Source organism: Gymnoscopelus braueri, assembly GCF_963280865.1.
Source record: "Gymnoscopelus braueri genome assembly, chromosome: 7".
In the NCBI taxonomy this organism is placed as follows: Eukaryota; Metazoa; Chordata; class Actinopteri; order Myctophiformes; family Myctophidae; genus Gymnoscopelus; species Gymnoscopelus braueri.
In genome coordinates this window covers 23397196-23421998 of record NC_137608.1, presented here as the reverse complement: position 1 = coordinate 23421998, position 24803 = coordinate 23397196, and the positions used below count along the sequence as shown (strand labels likewise).

The window sequence follows — 24803 nt, the reverse complement described above, 5'->3', positions numbered from 1 at the left end:
CCAAGATCATATTGTATTATAATTCATGATTGTGCTACATTATAATAATTGTATAAAGCATTATAATCACTGTTATTATACATTGTATTGTAGTGTGTTTATAAGTCGCTACTATACAGTAAGTGGTTGAGTACTTTAAGTAGTGAACATATAGCATTCAATTTGTGCAAGAACAACTCACAAAATGTTTATGCCTACACCTTCAAGAATGTCATTACTTTGAAAAGTATCCAGTGGCCACTTCGTGACTTGTAATTACAACATGATCCGATTAATTCACCCACTTTTATTTGAATTTGATAAAGCTGCCTTCCTTCTCCTCCATCCCAACATTAGAAATATTATTGTTCCAGGCGTTAGTCGGGACCCTCCGCCGTCTCGCACGCACGCTTTGTTTAGCACGAAACATATCAACGTAAGTGGATGGAAGATATGCTGGCACTAAACGTACCCTATTTTGATAAATCTCTGGCACACAATGTGTTAAGTTTTAGACACACGCATCCTTAAAAGAATGTTAAACGGGCGTAAACAAATCTCTTGGACAGAACATGTACACAATACACAAATGCAAAGCAAAACAAAAATAAAATAAAAAACAGTTCATATCAGAACATATCAATTACATTTCCCTTTGTCGTACATGTGTGTCAAATATTAACCCAAATCCGCTACCCCCCACACAATACCACAGAATACAGATTTCCCAAAAGCACCTGGTGAGCAAAAAGTATATACAATTATGCTTGTTTGATGATCTTCATTATTATGTTGATCAATTACCATCAATAAATCCAATATATGGACCCCATATCTTCCAGAAATTATGTAAACTATTATTCATTTTGTGAATAAGTTCAAAGGAGGCTACCCTGGTCATCTAATCTCGCCATTCTTTGAGATACATCCTGCATCCTGTTATGAGCGCTAATTTCACCCAAGAACCCTTTTGCAAGGACAGTTTAACATTTATAATACCCAACAAACAATGCCGGATTCACAGTGGCACAAACGTGATGCTCTGCCAATCCGTGAAGCCGACTGACCACTGTCAGACAGATACAGATAGAAGCTACCACTGTGCCGAATGGCACTGCCTGGTTAGACACAGACGGCAAGTTTGAGACCGTTAAGTCAATGCTTTCCGAGAAAGGCCGGCCACAGAGTGACACAGACACACACAGATTGGTGAAATTACAGAGTTACGTCGGCCGCAGAGTGTGAGAGAGAGAGACACACACACACACACACACACACACACACACACACACACACACACACACACACACACACACACACACACACACACACACACACACACACACACACACACACACACACACAGATTGGTGAATTATAGTTTAGATGGTGAATTATAGGATAGATGTATTACAACTATGACTGACTGATTGACCGCCATGTTTTTAGGTCAGTTTTAAAAGTGTCTGAGACTTTTAATGGCTGTTGACAATTATAATACACTATGATCTTGTTTTGTGTGTACTATTCGAAAAAGTCTATTCACATTAAGTTTGCGTCCCAAATTATTCCTTTCTCCGATACACATGGAGTTTCCACCTGACAATGAGGTGTTTCTCCAGGAGAGTGTAATGCCTGCGGAGGTTCATACTATCTTCCCCAGTTTACGACCACCCAATAGAAGCCAATAGTGCATCATCAAGGGGAAAAAATACCCTGCCGGTTTCTCCACCTGCAAAGACTGACGATTGTCTTGAGTGCCCGGCCAAGCCAGAAGCACCGCTCCTGGGAAATTAATCTTCGTCTATGCGGAGTTGGGCGAGTGTTATGCCTCTCTATGCCACCTGGACACCCCTACAAGTTCTTTATCATACCGCTGCAATCAATTATTATTGATTGGAAGAAAAACGATTAAATACCATATGACAGTATTGCAAAAATCTCATACACTAACTTTTTGTGAAACAAACTGGTATAGCTAAGAATAAGGTATACTTCCAGCACTAGAACTTGTGTTGTTGCCTAGGTGCAGATATGGAGTCACATCTGTCAATTTCTCGCTCATGGTTAAGTGTGCAGAAAGATGATGCCTAGTCAGCACTCAGGGGGCGTACACAAAGTTTGCACTCTCTCTAATCTCTCCTTTTTACAGAGGAGGAGTGGGTCCTTATCCTTCCCTTTTTAGGATGAGAGGAAGCCTATTTCCCCCTCTTTCTCTCATGGGGGAAATTTTAGTCTGCAAGAATCAGACATTTAACCCGAGTAATTTTAGGAGTTCAATTATGCAGCTCCGTTGGCAGAACAAACTCCATTATCAATACACATTACTCTGACCATGTTGTACTTATTTAATATAAACAGCAAGGCTCATTTACTGTAGGCCTCTCATATTAGCTTCTCTCTTAAATCCCACTGGGTAATGTGACCAGGCCATTAATGGAAGCATTGTATTTTTTCCCAGGATTTCTGAATTGCTGTTATTTAGTTTTAATACTGTTGTGTCCCGCAGTGTGACCTGGTGTTGGATGCGGCCCACAGAAAGAGCCCTGAGCCTAGTGCGGGCCCCAGGAAAGAGGATATCGTAGAAAGCATCATTTTCAAGGCTTCTGATGTCGTAGTGGTGACCTTCAAAGATGTGGACCTCAATTTCGCCCGGAAAGGTACAGAAGCTTGTAGAGAAGAGATTTAATATATATATATATATATATATGTGTGTGTGTGTGTGTGTGTGTGTGTGTGTGTGTGTGTGTGTGTGTGTGTGTGTGTGTGTGTGTGTGTGTGTGTGTGTGTGTGTGTGTGTGTGTGTGTGTGTGTGTGTGTGTGTGTGTGTGTGTGTGTGTGTGTGTGTGTGTGTGTGTGCACATACATATATACATACACACACTTGTAAATGCAATGTCCAATTGGGACGATACACACAGCTTACTCAGCTCATTCAGTCTGTATTTTACTGTGGTGATGTCGTGGTGAGACCAAGTCGCATGTTAAATCCTTTCTGCACTGAGAGGCCAGTCATTGTAGAATAATGTGAAGTATTGATTGGTCTGAAGGTCTCCCTGGCACGGCTAGGACACTCAATAAAAAGGCTGATTGAGCCTCCTTCATCTAATTCATTTTGATCCCACACACAGTTCTTTTGAACCAGAATAAGCTCGAGGCTGTGTGGGAAAGTGTTAAGATATAAATATGAGCTGCTGATATGTGTGAGGGATTTCCATTCGGTCCTGTTATACAGTAGACCTAACGATTGATTGTCCCATTAAGCTGATCAGCTGTAGATCAGGGTGACCAGATAGAAAATCTGAGTTTATCTCCGCACTAAGATTGCCGGTTTACCAGATAATGTTTTGACGTTTTTATTGGCAAAAATGCATATATATGAACAATACAGTATGTACGTATCTGTCAAAAACGCAAAAAGCTTATTTCCATCATAGAGATTATGAACATCGTAGATTTAGCAGAAATATTGAATAAGGGATCAGACCTTGTAACCCAGTCACTTCAGATGAAATTAAGTACCGAGGTGAGATTTCTTCTGATAAATTGGGAATTTCTTTCTTTTTTTTTGGATCCCCAGTATTGTTGCTTGCCAAGTCTGTCTATTAGTCGGTCAATTCCATCTCTCTTCTGACCCTCTCTTGTCTGTCTGTCTCTCCTCTCCAACGCTCTAGTCGCATCTGATGCAGGACTTGCAGGTAATATATGAATGTTTTCTAATCTCACATCTTTACACACACACACACACACACACACACACACACACACACACACACACACACACACACACACACACCCACACCCCCACACACACACACACACACACACAGATAAGATTTGTTGAAAGATGAAAGCATGATCTGGCTTGGCTTAAGCCTAAGCTTTTAACAAGTTACTTAATTGAAATAACCTTCATGTACACATCAAGGCTTAATCCAGGAGAAGTGACACTGCTTCCATAAGCCCCAGGTTAAGAGTCAAGTATCTGACTCTTCCTTTCACCAGATCCACCATTGTGTTGGCATGATGTTGCTTTCTGTTGATTATGTTAATCAGTCACCTATATGCTTTTGATAAGCAGGTTCAAAAACACAAGGCTGTTGTGCTGCAAGGTACTGTATAGCAGTGGTTCTCAAACTTTTTCATGTCAAGGACCCCCAAAATGATATGTATTTGGCTGTGGACCCCCATCTCAAAATATTTTGTTCGAAGAACCCCCAGAAGCAAAGATCTGAGTTGCAAATGTTCGATTTAAAAGATATATATATTCAAAGGTTTGCACAAATTTGCACGATTTTTCAAAAATAGCAGATCTACAAGCTCATAGCGCGGCACTCTGTGCCGCGCTATGAGCTTGTATAGCTGCTATTTTTCAATAACCAAAGTATAAAAGGTTAAAATCATTGTCATGCTATATTAACGTATTTTGCTGGGGACCCCCTGGAACCGCCCCAAGGACCCCACTTTGAGAACTAATGCTGTATAGTGCTCAGAGCCTTCAGTAAAGATGGACACTCAAGCCTTTGCATATTGGTGGAGGAGTAGTTCTGTTCCATCAGAATACAGCAATACATGATGGTTTTTCTCATAATGTAGAACATTTATTATCTAAACCCTGCTTGAGAAAAACTCAAGGCAGAGGATAAAGATGTATGACGAGAGAAACATGGATGAATCCATTGAAAGCAACTGATTGCAAATATGTGAATTAGTAATTTTCTTACACACACACACACACACACACACACACACACACACACACACACACACACACTAATCCATACTATTGACTGCAATATAAATGCATGTTTGCTTTCCCCTGACAATGCCCTCTTTTGATTTGTATGCCCCTTGGCCCACAACCCCACCCCTGATTGGAACTCCCCATGATGGACCATGTGCATAAAGCATGCTAGATCAAATTAAGCCCCCCATCTTGTGTTGTTGCACAGTGTTTGCACCTTGCATCACCTTTTATAAATCCATCGTACCCTACACCGCAGTAGTAGCGCTTTTGTGCACGTTGCACAGAATGGCGCTGTATTGCATTATGTGCATGGTCCATCAGTGCTGGCTCCCTTGGTCGTGAGCAGAGTGACCTGGGTTGAAACAACCTTTCCAAAGGTCAATGTCACTGCAAACTGTGTCTGTGCTTACGGTGCTCATGTACCGCGTTTCTTGCGTGTTTGTCTCCACAGACAACTTTACAGATGCGGCAGTGACTGGTCGGATCAACGGCGAACACAAGGAGAAGGATCTGGAACCCTGGGATGGAGGAGAGACCCACACCTCTGGAGACAGCCTGGAGTCATTGGATACAGACGTGGTAGGATCAAACAATGTATGCAAAATCCAAACCAACACTGCAAAATCCAAGTGTACACATGTAGTCTTGCCTATGTATTTCCAGTCTCACATTGTAACCTGCAAGCGTCTCTGTGATAATGATGATAATAATACATTTGATTTATAACACACTATTACTTTTTTGCAAATCTCAAAGCTGCTACAGGGTTTAAAAACATGGCATAAAAACAGCAATGGCAACCAAACAATTACATGGGACCCTCCTAGGCTAAAGGGTGAAGGGTGAAATTAAAAACTAGGTAAAAACAGGGCATAGAGAAGAAAAAAAGAAAAACACTTTGTTAAAAAGCTTTTAGTACATTTTTAAGCATCGGTGGACTGTGGTGCTCTCAGGTGTTCGGGGAGGGCATTCCACAGACGTGGGGCAGTAGAGCAAATAGAAACAGACTGGACTCAAATTTATCCAAATCATGTACCTCCCACTGACTTAATGTTGAATTGCTTCGCTCCAAATAATTATTGTGCCGATGTGACTGCACCTCAACAACCAGGAAATATACTGTAAAGACAATTTTGAACTTCTGGATCCATGTAATAAGCTATTTGTTTCAGCTAAGGTCTTATTTACTCCAGAATTGTTGTTGCTCCAGAACAGTTTTTACTAATAGGAGAAGTGTCTATAAAAATTGCCATTTCTATTTTGCAAATACAGGTGCGTGAGATGCACAGAACTGAAATGAACATCACCTCAAATTGTGGCTCATGGGCACAAGGAATCCTTAAGATGATGATGTCCAAGAAATATATGCGATACAAAAAAAATATTGAGCTTTAGGATTTGGTTAATTTAAATTGCAAATAGAAATAACAATTGGGAAATACATATTTGTTATCCAACCCTAATACACAATGTGTACACAAACATACGTCACACAGAATGCTACTCATGCTGATGTATCATTTCACAGTCTCTGACTCCCACTTTCTTTCTTTCTTTCTCTCTCTCTCTCACATTAGTCTAACGGGTGGGACCCCAATGACATGTTCAAATACAACGAGGAGAAGTACGGAGTCCTGTCTACATATGACAGCAGCTTGTCCACGTATACGTAAGCCTGTCTTAGTAACCATGTGATATATTGTATATTTTGTCAGTGAGTCCTGTGTTTTCAAGTTAACAAGACAATTTGATTGCTTAGAGGTGGGGCTGCTCAGTCCATATGTGAGCACCGGTGTGTGTGTGTGTGTGTGTGTGCAGCCTAGACTGTGTGTGTCTAGGCAGAGACGACAAAACAGTCAAAGGAGGACGTACAGCTGGGTATAGTGCGACAATTGAATATTGATGAAAAGATTCTGATTTAAATATTCAGAATCACCTATTGAAAATGTTATATTTATGACAATACTACTTGCCTTGTTGCGCACATTAGAAGTGAGTTGTGAGTAGCTATATGCAATGGCCAATGTAATGGTGTTGCAGCCCAATGTTTATCCTCTTTTCTCATGTTTCTACAACGACACGCTGTTTATTCTATGATGTTTGTTCTTTGTTTGCACAGAAGCACAGCATTTATTCTACCAATGCCTACATTGTGTTGATGACATAAGCTTATGGCAATATTATTTAGGTTACTATATTTACATTTATTAATTTAGTATTTACAGCGTCCTCCTCGATGCCTCATTGAATAGATAGAGGGAGAGCAAGGTGACCATATTTTAAATGCCTAGCCAGGATATTGTATGAAGCCCCCTGCATTTTCATTTACTTGTAAACTGTACTGTTATATTGTTGTTTCAAAAACAAATCAGATACAAGAATTACACATATTGCTGGTTAAAAATGTTAAGTTTGCAGTTTATAACAATGAGTCAGGGCACAGTCTAAATGTCTGTGTATTAAAGATTACTGGGTCAGAATTCATGGAAGTACGCCTAGTATGCCCAGGAAGTAGTTTTGTTTCTTAAACTATGAATCAGGGACCCCCTTCCTGTGGGTCTCCACAAGATAATTTATATTCTTGTTTTTCCATGATTGCAGTATTTAGACGATCAACCACCACATGTTTTAATAGGGATTCTAGTTTTCCTGTCTTTACTTCCATTGTTTTCTGTTCTTTGTGTTATCATTATCACAGCCACTAAATGTGTTTTGATATCGTCTGGACTCTTAGAATAGGAGGTGAAATTCATCACTTGACTTTAAGAAATGAAAGCTTATAGAATCCCCCCCCCCCCCTTTTTTTATTTTCTTTCTACTTTGCGCTTGTTTTCTCAGGGTTCCCCTGGAGCGAGACAACTCTGAAGAGTTCCTGAAGAGAGAGGCGCGTGCTGCACAGCTGGCCGAGGAGATTGAGGCCAGCGCCACCTACAAGGCCCGCGTGGCACTGGAGAATGACGAGCGCTCTGAGGAGGACAAATACACAGCTGTGGTGCGGGGGGAGAGGGGCGAGAGGGAGACGCACACACTCAGCAGGTGAGAACAGCATATACATACACACTTGGCAGCAGATCATACTCGCACATAAACATACTCGCATATAAACATACTCGCACATAAATGTATACACAAGACTACCCATGTATTTGGTATCCACTAGACTACGTAGTGGTACCCATGTATTTGGTATCTACTATACTAAAGGCCTTTGCAGACAGGGTGCGATTAGTCAATCAGTTTTTACCGCATGCGGAAAGACGCACAAATCAAACTGGGTTCGATAGAAAAAATCGCATCGCCGCACGGCAAATTCGGAGCCGGTGTGCATGAGGTCATAGAGAACCATGTGTTCATTTAAAAAATGATATTGTCCTTTTTTTCCGTGCGAAAAATCGCACCCTGTCTGCAAAGGCCTTAAGTAGTAGTAACCATTTATTTGGTAAACTGACTAGTGCAGGCAACCAATGGTTTTTCCCGCATTGATAATCACATCAAATATGTATCCTTTTATTTGTTTGTGCCCAAGTAAGACGAGCTGATATTTGCTTATCAACAAATCAATCACTAGGCCTGTAGTCAATAACCTGACCCTTTTCCTTTTTTAAAATATTTTGTTAATTGGGGTTTCATTTTCTCAAGCATTATATAGACACTTGATATGATCAGAAATAACAGTCAAATGTATAGATTTCTGTCAAACTTGTCAGAGCTTTAAAAACTAATATTACATCTATATCTATCTATCTGCAGCATAAAAACGAATATTATATCCATCTATCTATCTGTATGTAGCCTGTCTGTCTGTCTGTGAACACATTAATTAATAAGATATGATGATTAATTATATAATATAATATAATGATTATACGTGCCCCATGATCATATCTTATAAAAATGTTATAATCATATAATATAATTAATCATCATATATGTTATTAATAATCATAAAATAATAATAATCCTAAAAACAAACATTAAAAAATTATGGTGATATATATCGTCTATCGTGATATTTCTTGAAAAATATCGTGATAGTATATTTTTCAATATCGCCCACCCCTACTTACAAGCATTTTAATGTATCATGAGCATTGATGGTGATTACATTGTTGACTAGGACTATATTTGAGGGGTCCCGCCGATATCCAATATTAGGGATCAGTCAGTCCGAAACGAGTATTGGAGTTGAACTGAATATCGATCCATAACTAAATATTGTAATTCCACATTCTATTTCATTTTCATTTCAAGCTGACCTTGCTCAGTAAGTATTCATTGTATATGAACAGAGAGGAATGTCACGTGATGTTTGGGAAGTGGTGGACACACGGTTGTGCTGGACTAACAACATATCATTCGAACACTGTACCCGTGCACAGGAATTACATTAGTTTGTCGAGGAGGAATAGGTGATGGCACTGCAATCTCTCCTTAGTCCTTTTGATATAATATTGCTCTGAAGAGCCTCTCCAAAAAATGTAATCAAATCCAACCCCTTAATTATTGGGACTGATGACTTGTACATACAATAGTTATCTAACCAGTTCTCCCTGTGGCATGTCTTTGTTTATGTATATAGAGAAAACAAGTACATTCCCCCCAGCCAGAGGAACAGAGAAGCTATGTCATGGGGGGCGGGACGTCAGAATTCACCCCGTCTGGTTCAGAGTTCCGCCGGACCACAAACTCCCCGACCAGGACCTCACGACTACAGCCCCAGCTCTGGGGCCGACCAGAGGGTAGTGAATGGAGGTAGGGGGTGCTACACATGCAAACAAAACGGTTCTCATGCTTTCATGTGTCATTATTCGTTTGGTCAACCTCACATCTCATTGTTAGATGATATCAACACAATGTCATAACAGAAGTGAACTTGGCTGATATTCAAGGAGATTTATTTTTGTTGCTGTTTCCATATCATTTTATGTATATATATTCTTTCCTTACATATATCATTATTTCATACCTGCCATGTCTTTCTCTTCTGTTTAGCCCTCTTCTCATTCCTTCTTTTAATTATGCCCTTGATTTGTTTTTTCTCATTTTCTGTTTGTTATCCTTTATCATTTGTACCCCCCTTCCACCCTCCATAGGTTCATCCCACTGGCCCTCGCCCTGTCCATCTCCCTCCTCCCGACCCCCCTCTCGCTACCAGTCTGGCCCCTCCTCCTTGCCTCCCAGGGCGGCCACGCCCACCAAGCCCCCCTCCAGACCCCCCTCTCGACCTTCCAGACCTCCCTCCCATCCTTCCTACCCCTCCTACCCTTCCTCGTCTTCTGCGGCCCACCACGGGCCCACGTCGCCAGCCTCCACCCTGCCCAAACGCATGTCCTCGGAAGGTACCCACAAGAGTGTGGAGTAGACCCGGACAAAAGCACTAGTTGAAGACATGTTGTAATATTTGAAAAGATCACGATGAGCCTTATATTTAGCTGAAATTGTTTAAGATTCTTCTTAAGTTAAATCAAAACTTTCATATACAGTATATCCTTGTTGATGTTTGGTGTGCAGCTGAACAGCACATATTAGGCTGAAGTTGCCACTAGAGGTTAAAGCAGGGGTGTCAAACTAAATTTAGCTTGTAGTTCGGATTGGTCACTTTGCAACTTTTTGCGGTCCAGATTACTTTCCTGTGCGTGCGTGCTGCCAATGCTCAAAGGTGTGAATGCTGTCATAGTAATCGGTTCCATCGCACAAAAATAAAGTTTGAAACCTTCTTAGGCTTCTGATTTCAGGTCTAGAACTAAACGGGAATGTCTTTACTATATATTTTATTTGTATTTCATACTTTGTCCGGTGTGTACCGGAGCATTCCACCCGCACTGTCGTAATGTAAAAATTCAGCAGAACTGGTACCATGGAGTACTATTCAAGCACTGTCTACTCTATAACGACTTGATGTTCACAAAAGGCTCAATTTCCAGATGTAGTCTAATTGGAAGTAACACTTGAGCACAGGCCCCCTGCTCAAGTGTGCAGGGTAAGCTTCGTGAAATATTTACAGACAAACGAGCGTCGTATTATTGGTTTAGTCCATTGCCTGTAATAAAATGAATCGTTTTGATGACTACACTGGCATTGTCCATTTTCAGGCTTTTGCTACATAACGCCTCGGTACAAGCAAAGATGCTTCAGTACACAAATATATTTTCCCAATTGAGTTTCATGAGTCATGTCGGTTCTTATAGAGAAGGAAATAAATGAATCAAAACATCTCCTGCAAAGGTCCCTGAGTCTTCAGTGCAGCACTCACGCACAGGGGTGAGACGATTTCAGTGGTGCGCTCTCGGTAGGTGCTTGTGCACATTGGGTGGTGCTGGCTACATTGTTTTCCATGTTCACACAATGGCAGCTTTGCCAGCGTAGCAGTGACAGGCCCTACACGGATAAATAATAATTGGGTGTGAATTTACATATTTACATTTTTCTTTTCCCCTCCAAATCATCCCATTGGCCAGTTTGGACCACTCTGCTACGCGTAGTTTGACACCCTTGGGTTATAGTGAGGAATTTGTGGCAATAAATATGATTTTATGCATGTGTTAAATGAGCTCATTCAGTACCATCTGTCTACAAATATTTATTCTGTTGAAAGAAAAGCAGTCCTAGTAGTTGCAAGTTTGCAACTCATGCCAAGTAGTATGTTCAATGAGATGATTTGGTCAAGACAACATGAACATTAGGCATTCAGCAGAGTTCTCACAATTATATAACGGTAGCAAGCATCCCTGTGTTAAAAAAACTTAAGTTACAAACCTTTCTGAGAAATCAGAATGGAACACAGGGAAAACATTTACACTGTTTTGACTGGAGCAGGTTTTTCAGTATTTGCAAAAAGATCTGGTTGAGGTTTTCATGTAGAGATGACTAATACTTTATGGTATGAGCTGTTTTCACTTTGATTTAGCAGAGGCCTTAATGTGTCTTCAAAAGTGAATTAACATTTCTATGTGTTAATCAGTGGCTCCTCACAGATCTCCCCAAATATTTGAACTTACTCAACTAGTTCTTTGCCACACAGTTTTGCACTGGGCTGTCAACTGTCAAACAGACACTGCTAAGCTATACTGGCACAGACTTCACTAAACACTGCCAACGCTTTAAATTTGGACTTTCACAGCTCTGCCATGGCTCTTTCTCCCACCAACACTCTCTCTCACTCTCTCTCTGTCGCTCATGTCTTTGTTTCTCATCCCTCCCCTCCTTTTCCCCCCTGCTTGTGGTGTGAACCAATGTTGTGTGTAGTACTATACAGTCGTCTGTAGTGTGTTCCACTCACATGCTTGTCACTGTTGGCACTGCTTCACGGTGAGCCCTCTAAAGCCAGATGGACCAGTTCATGTGAGCTGTAGACGGCTCAGAGCTTCAGCTCTCTGGCAGCAGTTTGTAAGACACAGGCATTTCAAGGAAACACCACAATGGTGAAAGGATGGCAATGAATAATATAAGCTATTCGACCTGCTATCAGTGTATTAATCGGTCTCTCTCCCTCCCCACTGCTCTCTGGCTTTTCTTCTCCTTCCTCCTCTGCAGGTCCCCCCAGAATGTCCCCTAAGTCCCAGCGGACGCCCCGCGCCCACAGAGTGCCCCCATGCCGGACCACAGGAGTCCCTCCAGGAGTGGACTTCATCTCCCACAATGCCCCGGGAGAAGTGCCGGTCAATCCACCGACCAGGAATAGCTCCTCCGGAGGAACATGGTCATCAGTAGTTAGTGGAGGTACACGTAGGATCACAATCCCTTCCCCTCATCTCCACCCCCCTTTTGTTTTTGTTGATTTAAGAGTTTATAATCATGTACAGCAGCAGGCGGTGATGAGTGATAAAGGTTATGAGACAGATTTGACCCATCAGTGTGCTCATGATGTGGTTGGAACCATAGCTCAGCTCAGCACAGCAGTACCACAGCTTCCAATAGACAACTAGAATATTATCCCAAATTCCCTTTCTCAACCAGATGATTCAAGTTCAGGGTAATGTTGATATATTTTTATGTCAGATAGTTAGATCGTTCTTTTATTTTACCATCCTGTTGCGTAGGTGGCCAGAATTAGGGTCGATGTCCACAGAAAGCATTACGAGCTGCCAGCGTTATTCTGCCATGCATTTATATGGTAAAGACATGCTTGAGTGCCTGCTCTTCCCAAGGCAGAGCATTGATTGATTGGTTGAATACTTTATTAGATAGAAATGCAAACGGCACGAGGTACAGTCATACATTTGGGTTAAAATGATAACAAAAAAGTCCTGGGCACTTGTTTCCATTGTGGTCCTACAGTATGTATTCAATTCATCAACAGAGCATAAAAAACCTCTGGATGTCATATCCAAAGCGCTCCTCCGCTCAAAAAAACACCTTCTGTGGTCACAGCCCATTACAAGATGGGTTGTTCTGCATAGGTGTGAAGGAGTGTTACGTATGTGTGTAAGTAGCCATGTCAGCAGTAAAGGCTTATTTCTCCCTATCCCTCTGCAGCACACAGACCTCGCTCCCCTCGTCAGAACAGCATGGGTGGAGCCTCTCCTAGCGCCTCTTCCATGCCGTCCCCTCAGACGGGAACGGCTCCTGTGGAAGCGGTTACCTCACCGACGTCGGCCTCCTCGCCCACTGCTGCTAGCCCCGCCCCCAACATGGTTGCCACTGGTTCAGTTGAAGGTAGCTTTGTTGGCTATAATAATAATAATGTGGACCCCACATAATCTCTCCTCGGCATTTAACCCATCCTAGCTATTAAGGAGCATTGGGTACTATGGGGGCATTCACCTATGGTCGCCCAAAATATACGGTACTCGAAGGGTTTTCATTTGTCTGTGATTTCAGAAATGTGTGTACATTTCCACATGCCTTTTCAATTTATAGTCTACGTCTAGAAAGTTTGAATATGAAATGTGTAAATCCCTCCCATGTGAACAGTTTCTATCTGTTCACATAGGGAACAGGGAACATGCATTGTGGCTACATAAAATGCACCCATCAGAGCTATACGCATAGTCTGTCTTTGGACAATATCCAGAGTGACCCAAATCGCTTTCTTTATTCCGGTCCCTACAGCGAAAGAGTGTCGCATCCAGGAGACAAGGCAGACATCCCCTACAGCCAACAAGGAGAATGTCAAGCCCCTGGACAGCTCCCCTAGTATCACTAGACCAGCTTGCAAAGGTAACCATTTTCTCCCTTACAGCCATGCCTCGGAGGGAGAGTTTCAACGTTGTGATTCTGGCGAAGTATCCATTACTCACATGATTGTACTAGCTTTCAAGCAATTTGAAAAGAAACATAGTTAATGTCATGTTAACATGGCTTCTTCTCTCCCACTTTGCAGGACCTCCTTCCATGGCACCAGACCACAGAAAACAAATAGACAATTTAAAGAAATTTAGTGTAGATTTTAGGGTAAGTTGAATGCACTTACTTTCTTGAATCACATGAACCCTAGCATCCCTGCACTCTGGGCATATCATAATTGGCAAACATTGGATGAAAGTAGCAGATCTACAAGCTTGAAACGTTTCTCAACGCGTCTCGTTGTGAGCTTGTAGATGGGCTATTTTCAGCGAAGAGATGAGAGGGAAGAGGAAAAAGGGAAAAGAGGAGGGGACCTTGTACCTTGGGGGACCCCAGTCAAGAGAGTATATAGGGTTTAAATGGTTAATGGCTCATTTGAAGCATGCGCTTTTGCAGAAGATCTTGTGATCTTGCTATTAACAGTCTCGGGTCAAGGGAATACAAGCTCTCTCCTCCTCCCCTCTCCCTTCCGTCCAGTTGCAGTCAAGCTCCAACCCAGACCCTGTCTTTGACCAGATGATGACCAAGCCTCCCAGAGATCCAGGAGACAAGCCCAAGGACCTACCCCTGGACAAGGCCTCTGCGGTGGGGCCAGAGGGTGGTGAGGAGGGGGCAGTAGCGGCGGCGCCAGCGGGTGCCCCCACCCCAGCCACCACCCCTGCAGCAGCAGCAAACGGCAGTAAACCGGGCAGCCCCGCGGCGCCCTCCCCTTCTCCCGCGGCGGCGGGGGACCAGAAGAGGCCGGGGCCAGACGTGACATCACAAGGCTCCCAGACAACAGCCACACCCATGTTCGGTGGGCCCAAGCCCCCCCCAGAGGACAAGGAGGAGAAGAAGGAGCCCCCCGTGCAAGAGTGAGTTAGAAGACTGGATGACAAGATGGGACAAAGGGAGGACAGGCTGTGGATATATGTCAACATGTTAACATTCTACCATCTCTTGTCTCCCTCTTCCTCCCCTTCAAGCAGTCAAGTGAGGAAGTCGACCTTGAACCCCAACGCTAATGAGTTCAAGCCTAGATTCAATGCACAGGTCAGTCTGACCCTGCCGCCACCACTATGCCATTTCAAAATAAATGACAATGTCAAATGTCATTGAAATTATTTAACCACATTAACCCTGGCGTTCCTATTTTTGGGCATGTCATTATTTTCAATATTTCAATAGTTGGATCTACAAAGTTCACAATGCATCGTGAGCTTGTAGATCTGTTTTTTCAATAGCCAAAGTATATTGTATAGGGACTGTTTGTGTTTGACTCGCTTAAAGTATATACTTTTTGTGTATTTGGGGTTTCCCTCACTAGCCCAAGCCGGCTAACACCCCTACTCCCCCGAGGCCCCAGGGCCAGCCCAGCCCCTCCATCATGGTCCAACAGCCCCAGACTGTCTATGGCCAGACAGTGTGCTTCCCACAGATGTACCCTCTAACACCAGTCAGCCCAGGAGTGCAGGTGAGACACACATATACAGCATGCTGAATCGCATAAAAAAGATGAAATATGGGGACACAGTGTTTCTGTCTGACAGTGACGATATTCATGACCAAAACTCTTACCTGCTGTTGTGCAGTCTGTCTCCCAGCATGCTTCCATGTCTGTCCTCCCGTTCTTTTTATTTTATTTATACGGCCATCACCAACGGGTTGTACTATACTATGGGATGTCCTTCGTCCATTAACATTTTCTTTTCATTGCTGTACATCGGGGACCATTTTGGGGACCCGTTGTGAATGACTAACTTCATACAATGGTTTAGTATCAACATAGCTTAAAGGAGGAGTTCACCCAAAGAATGACTTATTTTCTATCAATTGCACACCCTATGAAGCCTTGAATCCATGGATTCTTTTTTGTTTTTGTCGCATTTGTAAGCTAATAATTTGATTCCCGTCTCCTACCGGCTAATGTATCCGGTAGGAGAGACAAAGTAGATTATTTGTGTCTCCTACCGGAAATACACACAGTCATCAAATTATTGTCTTAGGAATGCCACAAAAACAAAAAAATATCCATGAAATCAAGGCTTCATGGGGTGCGTAATTGATAGAAAAGAAGTACATTTTTCGGTGAACTCCTCCTTTAAAGGAGTTTGTGTTTAAGCATTCTGCCCTGATAGCCAGAGTTCAAGGTCAGAGGTCATGGTCATTGTTCATTTTAAATAGAAACAGATTATTGTAGCTCCATTGCCTTCAATTTGGGTCCAATTTGATTGAAAGTTCAGTACTAAATTACCTACATACTGTAGCTTTAAGGAGTTCACCTGTCCCACATTGTTCCTGTTGATACTCTCGTTTACTTGTTATTAATCCTTTCTGTCTTTGTCATTAATTTTAATTTCTCATTGATACATTATTCTCTCTGTTCAGCCTCCATTTTGTGCAACTAATATTGTGTACTACAGGAAGGAGTATCTCACCATATTTTGTCATTTTGTGTGTGTGTGTGTGTGTGTGTGTGCGCGCGCTCTCATATATGCGTAAGATAACGTGTTCGTTCTTTTTTTTTCTTTTTCTCTTTCTTAAAATCAGGCCATGCACATCTATCATGCCTTTCCTTTCCTTCCTCGTCTTTGATCCGTCAGACACCACTAGACAAGACGGGCCTAAACACCATATGTTCTTACACCCTGTTATACTTCATTTTCTGAAAGTCCTGAAATGTTGATTTAGACATCTATTCAAACCAAATTAACAGGAAGATATCACAGGTTTCCCAGTGTAGCGCCAAAAGACAAAATATTTTGAACCTAATGTTTATACTGTATTTTTTTGATACAATATGCTACTGTATGTCATTTCATATTATGCAGTCAGATAACACATGTTTCAAAAATTCTGATATTGAACTTTTTTTAAACAAGTTGCTTTAAGAAGTACTTGGTGATCCAACATCACTCGCCAAGAAAAAAAAAGAATTTGTTGATCGACTAAAGAATGGTTCTTTTTTTCCCCTTTCTCCCTCTCCTCCCCTCTCTCTCTCCATTAGAAAAGCATAATCTGGAAGGTTTGTGACATTTTCTAAGATTTCTATTTTTCTTTTGTTTTTTACTTTTTACTATTCTATTTTTCTCTCAACCAGTACTGAAATGTTTTTGCTTGCTTGATGAGTAATGCCCGACTTATACTTGGTTGCACGCCAGTGTCTCGCACGAGAAATAGCCGATTTACAAGCTCACAACGTGTCACGCTTGTGAACTTATAGATCTGCTATTTTCCCGTGCGAGATACGATGTGCAACCAATGATAAATCGGGCTTAAATGCCCATCAGATGTTGGTTTGCCAACTTCTTATTGCAATTCCTTTACAACTGTCTTCATGGATAGTGCTATTTGTAATGCTATTGTTTAGAAGATGACTTTCTTTTTTTCCCCAGCTAATGGAGACTTGGAGGCCCTTTGTTATTGTTGTTGAAATTCTATGCTGTTTTAAATTATTGTGAGGTTGTTAATGTTTATTTTTTATGTTGATATGCTTAGAGACGCATGGGGCGTGTTTAGAAATCACAGGAATGAATGATGCAGACCATTTTTCAAGCGGTGGTACCTAGTCAAACTATTATCTCAGTCAGCTATGCATGAGGCGTCCGGTAACGGACCAGTGCAACTTTCTCACACATTGGTGGGCTCATTATCCTAGTCCACAAGGCATGCTGTTATTAGTGTGTGTGTGTGTGTGTCATTTGGGATGCCAGGTGGTCCGCTACCAAGGCAGGGGTTGAGAAGGCCAGTTTCACAAGCATGGATTGAACATAAACTTTATTCAAGGATAAGCTCAATCCAATGCATCTGAAATCGGGTCCGAGAGCTCAGTGTGACTCTGAATGGCAGGAGGAAAAGCTGTTCAATGACGTTTAAATGTTCCTCCTGTTTTATTTCCCCCTTTGGTCCTTCGTCACCCTCCAGTCTCCGATGTACCATGTTCAGATGCCTCATATGACTGTCAGCCAGTCTAAACCCTACAGACCAGGTAAAGGTGAGAACAGCCACTAATCCTCTCTCTTCTTCCTGTCTCTCTCTTGAGCCTGATATACACCTAATTGTACACCGGTTTCACACATCGAAAACGTGCACATCTACAAGCTCACAAAGCGTCACGATGTGACTCATTGTGAGCTTTACCCTCAAGTAATTTGATCTTATATATAGTTTCTCTCTCTACTGATCATTCTTGCTCTCTTGCTCATTCTGTCTCTGAAACCTCGTCTCTATCTCTATTCCAGTCACCCTTTTTTCCTTTAATTAACCCCTTTAAAACCGGGAAAGTATGTCATTTTAGCGTTGGCTATTCAGAAATGGCAGACATGCAAGCTTGAGCTTGTACATCTGCTATTTTTGAACATTTTAGAAACATCTAAGGAAATACTGATTTAGAAGGCATTTGTAGAATCGGCCTCAGGTCCTAGTGGGTTAAAACAGTGGTCCGGGGACCACCAGTGGTCCTTGAGGGGGTTCCAGGGGGTCCACAGCCAAATTAATAGTTAGGAACCAAATTGACCCTTATGTGTCTGTAACTCTGAGAGTGTACGGTTCCATTTGTACACTCTCAGAGTTAAATGAACACTAATGATGATGATACAGTGTAGACTGGGACTCCCAAGGAATCAAAATGGTTGAGTCCCTGGTATATCTTTTCAAATGGGGGTCCGTGGGCTAATATGTGTCAATTTGGGGGTCCTTGACTCCAAAAAAGTTGAAAACCACTGGGTCAAAACACTCTTTTTTTGCGTCATTAACCTGGCATCTCCTGCCTGCGAACTCCAGTGCCCAACATGCCCCAGCAGAGATCAGACCAGCACCATCCCCAAGGCGCTCCCACCATGATGCACCCGGCCTCAGCAGCAGGACCTCCCATCGTAGCACAGAGCCCTGCTTATTCTACCCAGTACTTCACCTGTAGTCCACAGCAGTTCGCACAGCAGCAACTGGTCCAGCAGATGCCACATTACCAGTCACAGGTATTTTAGTTTGTTATATTTATTTCAATATATATATATTTTTGGGTGGTAAAACCGCCCCTATAAGTGAGGTTTGGATATTTGTACAACAAATCCTGCGCTGTGATTGGCCAAAAATGTACCCCGCCTAATCCTGCACCGTGATTGGCCAATCACAGTCTATTAAGGACTGTGATTGGCCAGTGTCACATGACACATGTGCATAGCCCTATATAAGAAACCATAACTTTAAAAAAAACATGAATTTGTTTTTTTTAAGTTATGGTTTCTTCCATCATAAAGAGTGTTTCAATAAATGTATTTATTTTTTGTACATGATTGGTTGACTCCATTCAGTATTGTGATTAGCTAGCAAGACACCGCCCACTTCACACAGGGTGTGATTTTTTTAAACTATGGCAGGGAAATGGAACACCTTTAGCCACAAGCCTATTGGCTGGTAAAATACTTGGCAAACCTACCAATCACCAGTGTTCAGGTTTTAAGTGCCTGTTGTTGGCTTCCTTTTTTTGTTGTGTTTTAGTCAAAGGTTGAAAGTGGTCAGTGGAATTAAGTAGCCATTTCCTTATCCTGCTACACAGCTACCATTTCCTTCCATTTGTATACTCTTGAGTTAAATGAACACCTTTTTTACTGTGTTTTACACGTCACAACACACTGTGATGTGTTGTGAGATAGTAGATTCTGATCCATGTGCTGTATAACTCAGGCTTTACACATACTCACGTCTGTGTCTGTGGGTTTCTGTTCCTTTTAAGGCACAGCATGTGTTCAGTCCGGTGATGCAGGGTCAGGCCAGGATGATGGCCCCGCCACAACACGGCCAGCCCGGCCTCGTGTCCTCCAATACACAACAGTACCCAGAGCAGACACACACCATGTATGGTAGGTCGCCTTGTACAGCGGCTCCCAAACTGGGGGTTTGGACCCCAAATTATTTTGGGGGGTCCCCAGATGATTTGCCTTAATGTGCAACATTGTTTTCTCACTCAACAGTAAACAAACCAACTTACAGTATAAGTGTATACAGGGTATCTGCACATTTCTAAAGTGACAATTGAAGGACTTTTAAGACCTTTTTGATACCTCTAAAATGAAAAAACTAATAATAAGACCATTAATACTACATCAAAAGTAACCAACAAACTACTCAAATATTACTTAAGAAAGAGGCAACAATTTTTAAAATAGCCGAGGCGTTGTGAGCTTGTAGATCGACTACGGTATTTTCACAATATTTATCTGTGGAACCAAGTCAAACCAAATTGAATGCCTCAACTCCTACAATTCCAAGTGCTTGTCAGGGTGAGGGGTCCCCAGTTTAAATATGATTATTTTGGGGGGTCACGGCCTGAAAAGTGTGTGTGTTGATCCTCCTCTGCCACACAGAGGAGGATCCAGTATAGTATTTCGTCACCTACCTGAAAATGTATTTTCTGTTTATTAGAGAGATGGGGAGACCCCTGTTACTGAACAACACTCTATATCAATGATTACTATCAGAATATAGTGCTTTAAACCTTTTAACAAAAAACTTGTCGTTTTAACCAAAAATCACTTACCGGTAGACTACCTTTAACACATTAATTAGTTCTACAAGTCCTTCATTCTAATATTGGATGCATGCTGCTTTTTCTACCACAGTGCGCTGGTGACGTGCACCACTAGTAGTAAACAGTTGAACCATCCAACTTGGTCCAGACTTCAGAGCCGCAATATTATCATAAAATTTATCCTGTTGGATTTATCCATTGTATGTATCAAATATCCAATGCTGGCTGCACAAAATCTGTAATATTGTTTTAAAAATAACAGCACGTTAAGGGGAAAGGTGGCTTTGTATTCTACATATAAACTCCAGTTAAGTTTTTTTTATGTCTTGGCTTTTAAAGCAAATGAAAGGCTTTGCTCTGAAACCGTGGCTGATATTAACGAGACAACTAGGACGCCACAAGGCAGTGGAAAACATTTCTTGAAAGACAGTTTAAGAACTTTATTTTGGACTCTGTTCACGCTCTGTCTGTAATAAGATGGTTGGCTTAATTTGCTGTGTTCATGTACTGACATCAGTTGTGCTACATATGATACAGTTGCAGAGGCGGGCAGGCGGCCTTATAGCTATGTTTCACCCGTTTCAGTTGAAACCTGCCAACTGGCAACATGAAAGAATAGAATTCATCTCCAGTGGGGGGGGACATTAGCTCTTGAAACATTAGCTCTTGAAGCAATACAGTTGCTATGTCCAAGGCTCATGGTATGCACTGCAATGTTAATTTGTATATGACACCACGCTTTGGTTACCTGTGGATAACTACTGTAGTTCAGAAGTGTGTTCCGCTCATCCAGTTCGTTGCTGGTGCTGGACAAAGAATAACGGTTAAAAACAATAAAAATCTGCACAACAGCATTGTTCCTATGACATAACAATAATTCTCTGTTCTCCAACCCTGTCTTCTTTGCACGCTTTTGTCCATTTCAGTGTCTGCAGGGCCGATGCCCCAGCAGTACCAACACCCCAGTGCCACACTGCATGCCCACCCACAGCACCCACAGCACCCCCAGCCCTCGGCCACTCCCACGGGCCAAGGTCAGCAGGGCGGCCCCCCGCAGCACGGCGGTCCACCCAACCACCCAGCCCAGAGCCCAGTACAGCACCAACAGCACCAACAGGCTGCAGCAGGTGAATATATGAACTTACTGAGTTAACGGTTATATCTAAAACGGCTTCATGATGCTGTGGCACCAATTATAATAATATTAAGATATGATTTTATTTTATTTTATTTTTTTATTCGATTTATTTGATATGAACGATATGAACTAGTGCATTAAGATATGTTACTAGTCCTAGGATATTTATTGTTCGCCACCCTGGTGGCCTTTAGAAACGGTTACGTTATTTTCCAACGTTATGTGTGCGACACAGCGGCGGCGGCAGCCCAGGCCCTCCACATGGCCAACCAGCCCCCGCAGCAGCAGATGTATTCAGCTCTGGCGCCTACGCCTCCCTCCATGACCCCAGGGCCCAACCCCCAGTCTCCCCAGGCCTCATTCCCCTCAGCCCAACAGACCGTCTACATCCACCCCCAGCAGGTCCAGCACGGCTACAACCCCAACCACATGGCACACGTGCAGCAGGTGAGTCACCCAGCGCTCCATGGGTACGTCTTAAAACGGCCGCGGCATCTTCCTTATTATTGCAAACATCCCCTCGTAAATAATGGTAACATTGCTATGCTAGCTCTTCAGGTTAACCCATTCAATCCGTGGACGCATCTCTTGTCATTTTAGATTTCTTTGGCTATTCAAAAATAGCAGATATACAAGCTCATAGCGCGGCACCGAGTTCCGCACTATGAGCTTGTAGATCTGCTTTTTATTTTTTATCGTGAAAATTTGTGCAATTTGTGAATTCATTCTATCAATATAGGTTATCAATATACTGACGAAGACCCCCAGGTCGAAATGTTGGTGATAAACAATTATGTTTTGCATCAGAGTTTGTGGTTCATCTCCTAGTTTGTAGCACCTCACCAATATAGCTGGATTTCCACGGGCAATTAATAATTATTAAATCAACTTGACCAACATTAAGTTATAAAAGTATCAGAAATAATGATATTTTTTAATAGATCATTTGTAATAAAATTCTGATTTGTCACTGCATCGTTTTGAATCGTAGAGTAGTCCACAATCCACCATCCACTCGTGATAGATAGCCGGGAGAAAAAACAAGCGCTCCTTCCTGTGTTGCTGCATTCACAAGTGCTGAGATGTCTCGCAGACAGGCGAGACGGATAGTTGAGAAAACATTGACTGTCGACAATATATGAAACTTGAATAATTGACGATTTATTACTATTATTACCGGCGTTGTTATTGCTTTATTAAACAGGAGAGTGTAGAGATACAGCTAAACCGAAGCCAGAGAGAGGCAAGACACACGAGACACGGTGCCAGGACTTGGATTCGACCGCAAGTCCTCGCAACTCACAAGGAGCATGTGGTCAGTGTTCTAACTGGTTGAGTCCACCAGGCACCCCGAATATATGAAACTCACTCGAACAAACAAGCACTAAATGAGTGCCAAGTGGCTATCAGCCTGAATGTGAAGCTTGTGTTGTTCCAGATCCATTACCTGGTTTGAACCAGCCTGTTGCAGTTTTTAGTTTACTTTGATATACCACAGTAAAACAATATCATCGTCATGTTAATCCTCTATTGTTATCATCAACTCCAAGCTGGTACCAGTGGAAATATATTGTTTGTGTCAGATTATAACAGTGTAGCCGATATTGCATTGTAGACAGTGGAGGATGAGATGAGGAGAGGGAAGGAAGGAAGGAGTCAGATGAAGGAGCATGAAGGGCAGCTGATTGAAGATCCACAGAAACAAGAGAGAAAGGATAAATGGATGCAGAAGCAGAGCAGTAGTCAAGTGATGGAGAGAAGACACAAGAAAAAGACTGAAAAAAGCAGTGGGAATGGAGAGACAAAGAAAGGAGAAGGTAAATACCACCCCTCCATTTGGACAGCACCATTTAAAAAAGGAGACAGACAGTACCTATCTCAAATCAGCACATTATATGACTCGCATATATTTTGAAATATCTTCTGTTAGGCTGTGCACCGTGCCTATTCCTTTTAACCCATTGAGACCTGAAGCCGATTCTACATGTCTCCTAAATCTCAACAGTTTTCTGAAAAACGTATGTTTCTATATCAGTGGTTCTCAAACCTTTTCATGTCAAGGACCCCCAAAATGATATGTATTTGGCCGCGGACCCCCATCAAAATATTTTGTTCCAGGGACCCCCCAGAAGCAAAGATTTGAGTTTAAAATGTTCGCTTTAAAAATATATATTTTCAAAGATTTTCACGAATTTTCACGAATTTTCAAAAATAGCAGATCTACAAGCTCGTAGCGCGGCACTCGGTGCCGCGCTATGAGCTTGTATATCTGCTATTTTTGAATAGCCCAAAGTGTAAAATAATGCTTTTTAGCTCAAATCTAAAAATGAGACAGTTCCAGGTCTCCATGGGTTAAACCAATGATTCCCTATGGGGTCTACTCTATACTTCGTCTGCTCATTTTCCCCTCTACACCAAATCGTTCGGATAAGCGGTTGTCCAGAGCCGCCGATCCGACCAATATGCCCATATATGGGTATGCCAAAATACAGGGTATGGGCATATACTAATGATATCATGATCAGGGATCTCCATATATGGGCATAAAAGGGACACAGGTAGACGGACAAATACAGAGATCTCCATATATGTGCACAAAAGGGACACCGACAGACGTGTCCAACGGGTACTCTGACGATGCCCCTGACACAGACATGTTTGTCGGATCGGCAGTGCGACTTAGGTGTGAGGGCCATGTATCGGCCCGAACCTCTAGTACAATTATATATTGTATACATACAATATATAATTGTATATTAAAATGTGTATTTTGACACACGGTGGTATGCATTACTTGCTTATATTGATATGATACATGGACTTTAGCTTATGCAGAGAGTCCTGTGTTTGGAGATAAGACTATTTGTCAGCAGTTCGGCAGCTAATCAGACAAAAATCAACAGCAGCAAAGGAGGTCGGTTAAACTCATTTGAAAAAAGAAGTTGTAGTAATCCACAGTTGAACACAAAAAATGACAATGTGTTATTGATGTGCTCTCTCCACAGACTATATCACTGTAGCTTTTTTGGGTACAGTAGGGACCTGGCGCGCTTACTTGCCCGATACTGACTTCTAGCCGGGAGCACTGCTTCAGTAGTACTGTAACTCATGTTGAATATTCCACAATCAATAATAAGATAATACGC

At 42.1% G+C, this 24803-nt stretch overlaps 1 protein-coding gene across 13 annotated transcripts in view; it reads left to right on the top strand.

Annotated features, from left to right (window-relative positions):
• The window catches only part of atxn2 (ataxin 2), a 34706-nt gene that overhangs the window by 4697 nt on the left and 5206 nt on the right, over positions 1–24803 (top strand). Inside the window, exons 5-24 of one of the 13 annotated variants that reach the window (XM_080432355.1) lie at positions 2489–2639; positions 3654–3677; positions 5178–5305; positions 6304–6395; positions 7565–7762; positions 9306–9478; positions 9820–10065; positions 12260–12445; positions 13202–13381; positions 13778–13885; positions 14049–14119; positions 14489–14865; positions 14980–15043; positions 15318–15464; positions 16998–17015; positions 17915–17984; positions 18773–18966; positions 19725–19851; positions 21446–21646; positions 21893–22104. In XM_080432355.1, coding sequence (XP_080288481.1) covers positions 2489–2639; positions 3654–3677; positions 5178–5305; positions 6304–6395; positions 7565–7762; positions 9306–9478; positions 9820–10065; positions 12260–12445; positions 13202–13381; positions 13778–13885; positions 14049–14119; positions 14489–14865; positions 14980–15043; positions 15318–15464; positions 16998–17015; positions 17915–17984; positions 18773–18966; positions 19725–19851; positions 21446–21646; positions 21893–22104 — 2967 coding nt within the window. Of the gene's footprint in view, positions 1–2488; positions 2640–3653; positions 3678–5177; positions 5321–6303; positions 6396–7564; positions 7763–9305; positions 9479–9819; positions 10066–12259; positions 12446–13201; positions 13382–13777; positions 13886–14048; positions 14120–14488; positions 14866–14976; positions 15044–15317; positions 15465–16997; positions 17016–17914; positions 17985–18772; positions 18967–19724; positions 19852–21445; positions 21647–21892; positions 22105–24803 lie in introns of all 13 variants that reach the window. The other 12 variants (XM_080432354.1, XM_080432350.1, XM_080432358.1 and 9 more) reach the window with 12 other exon arrangements.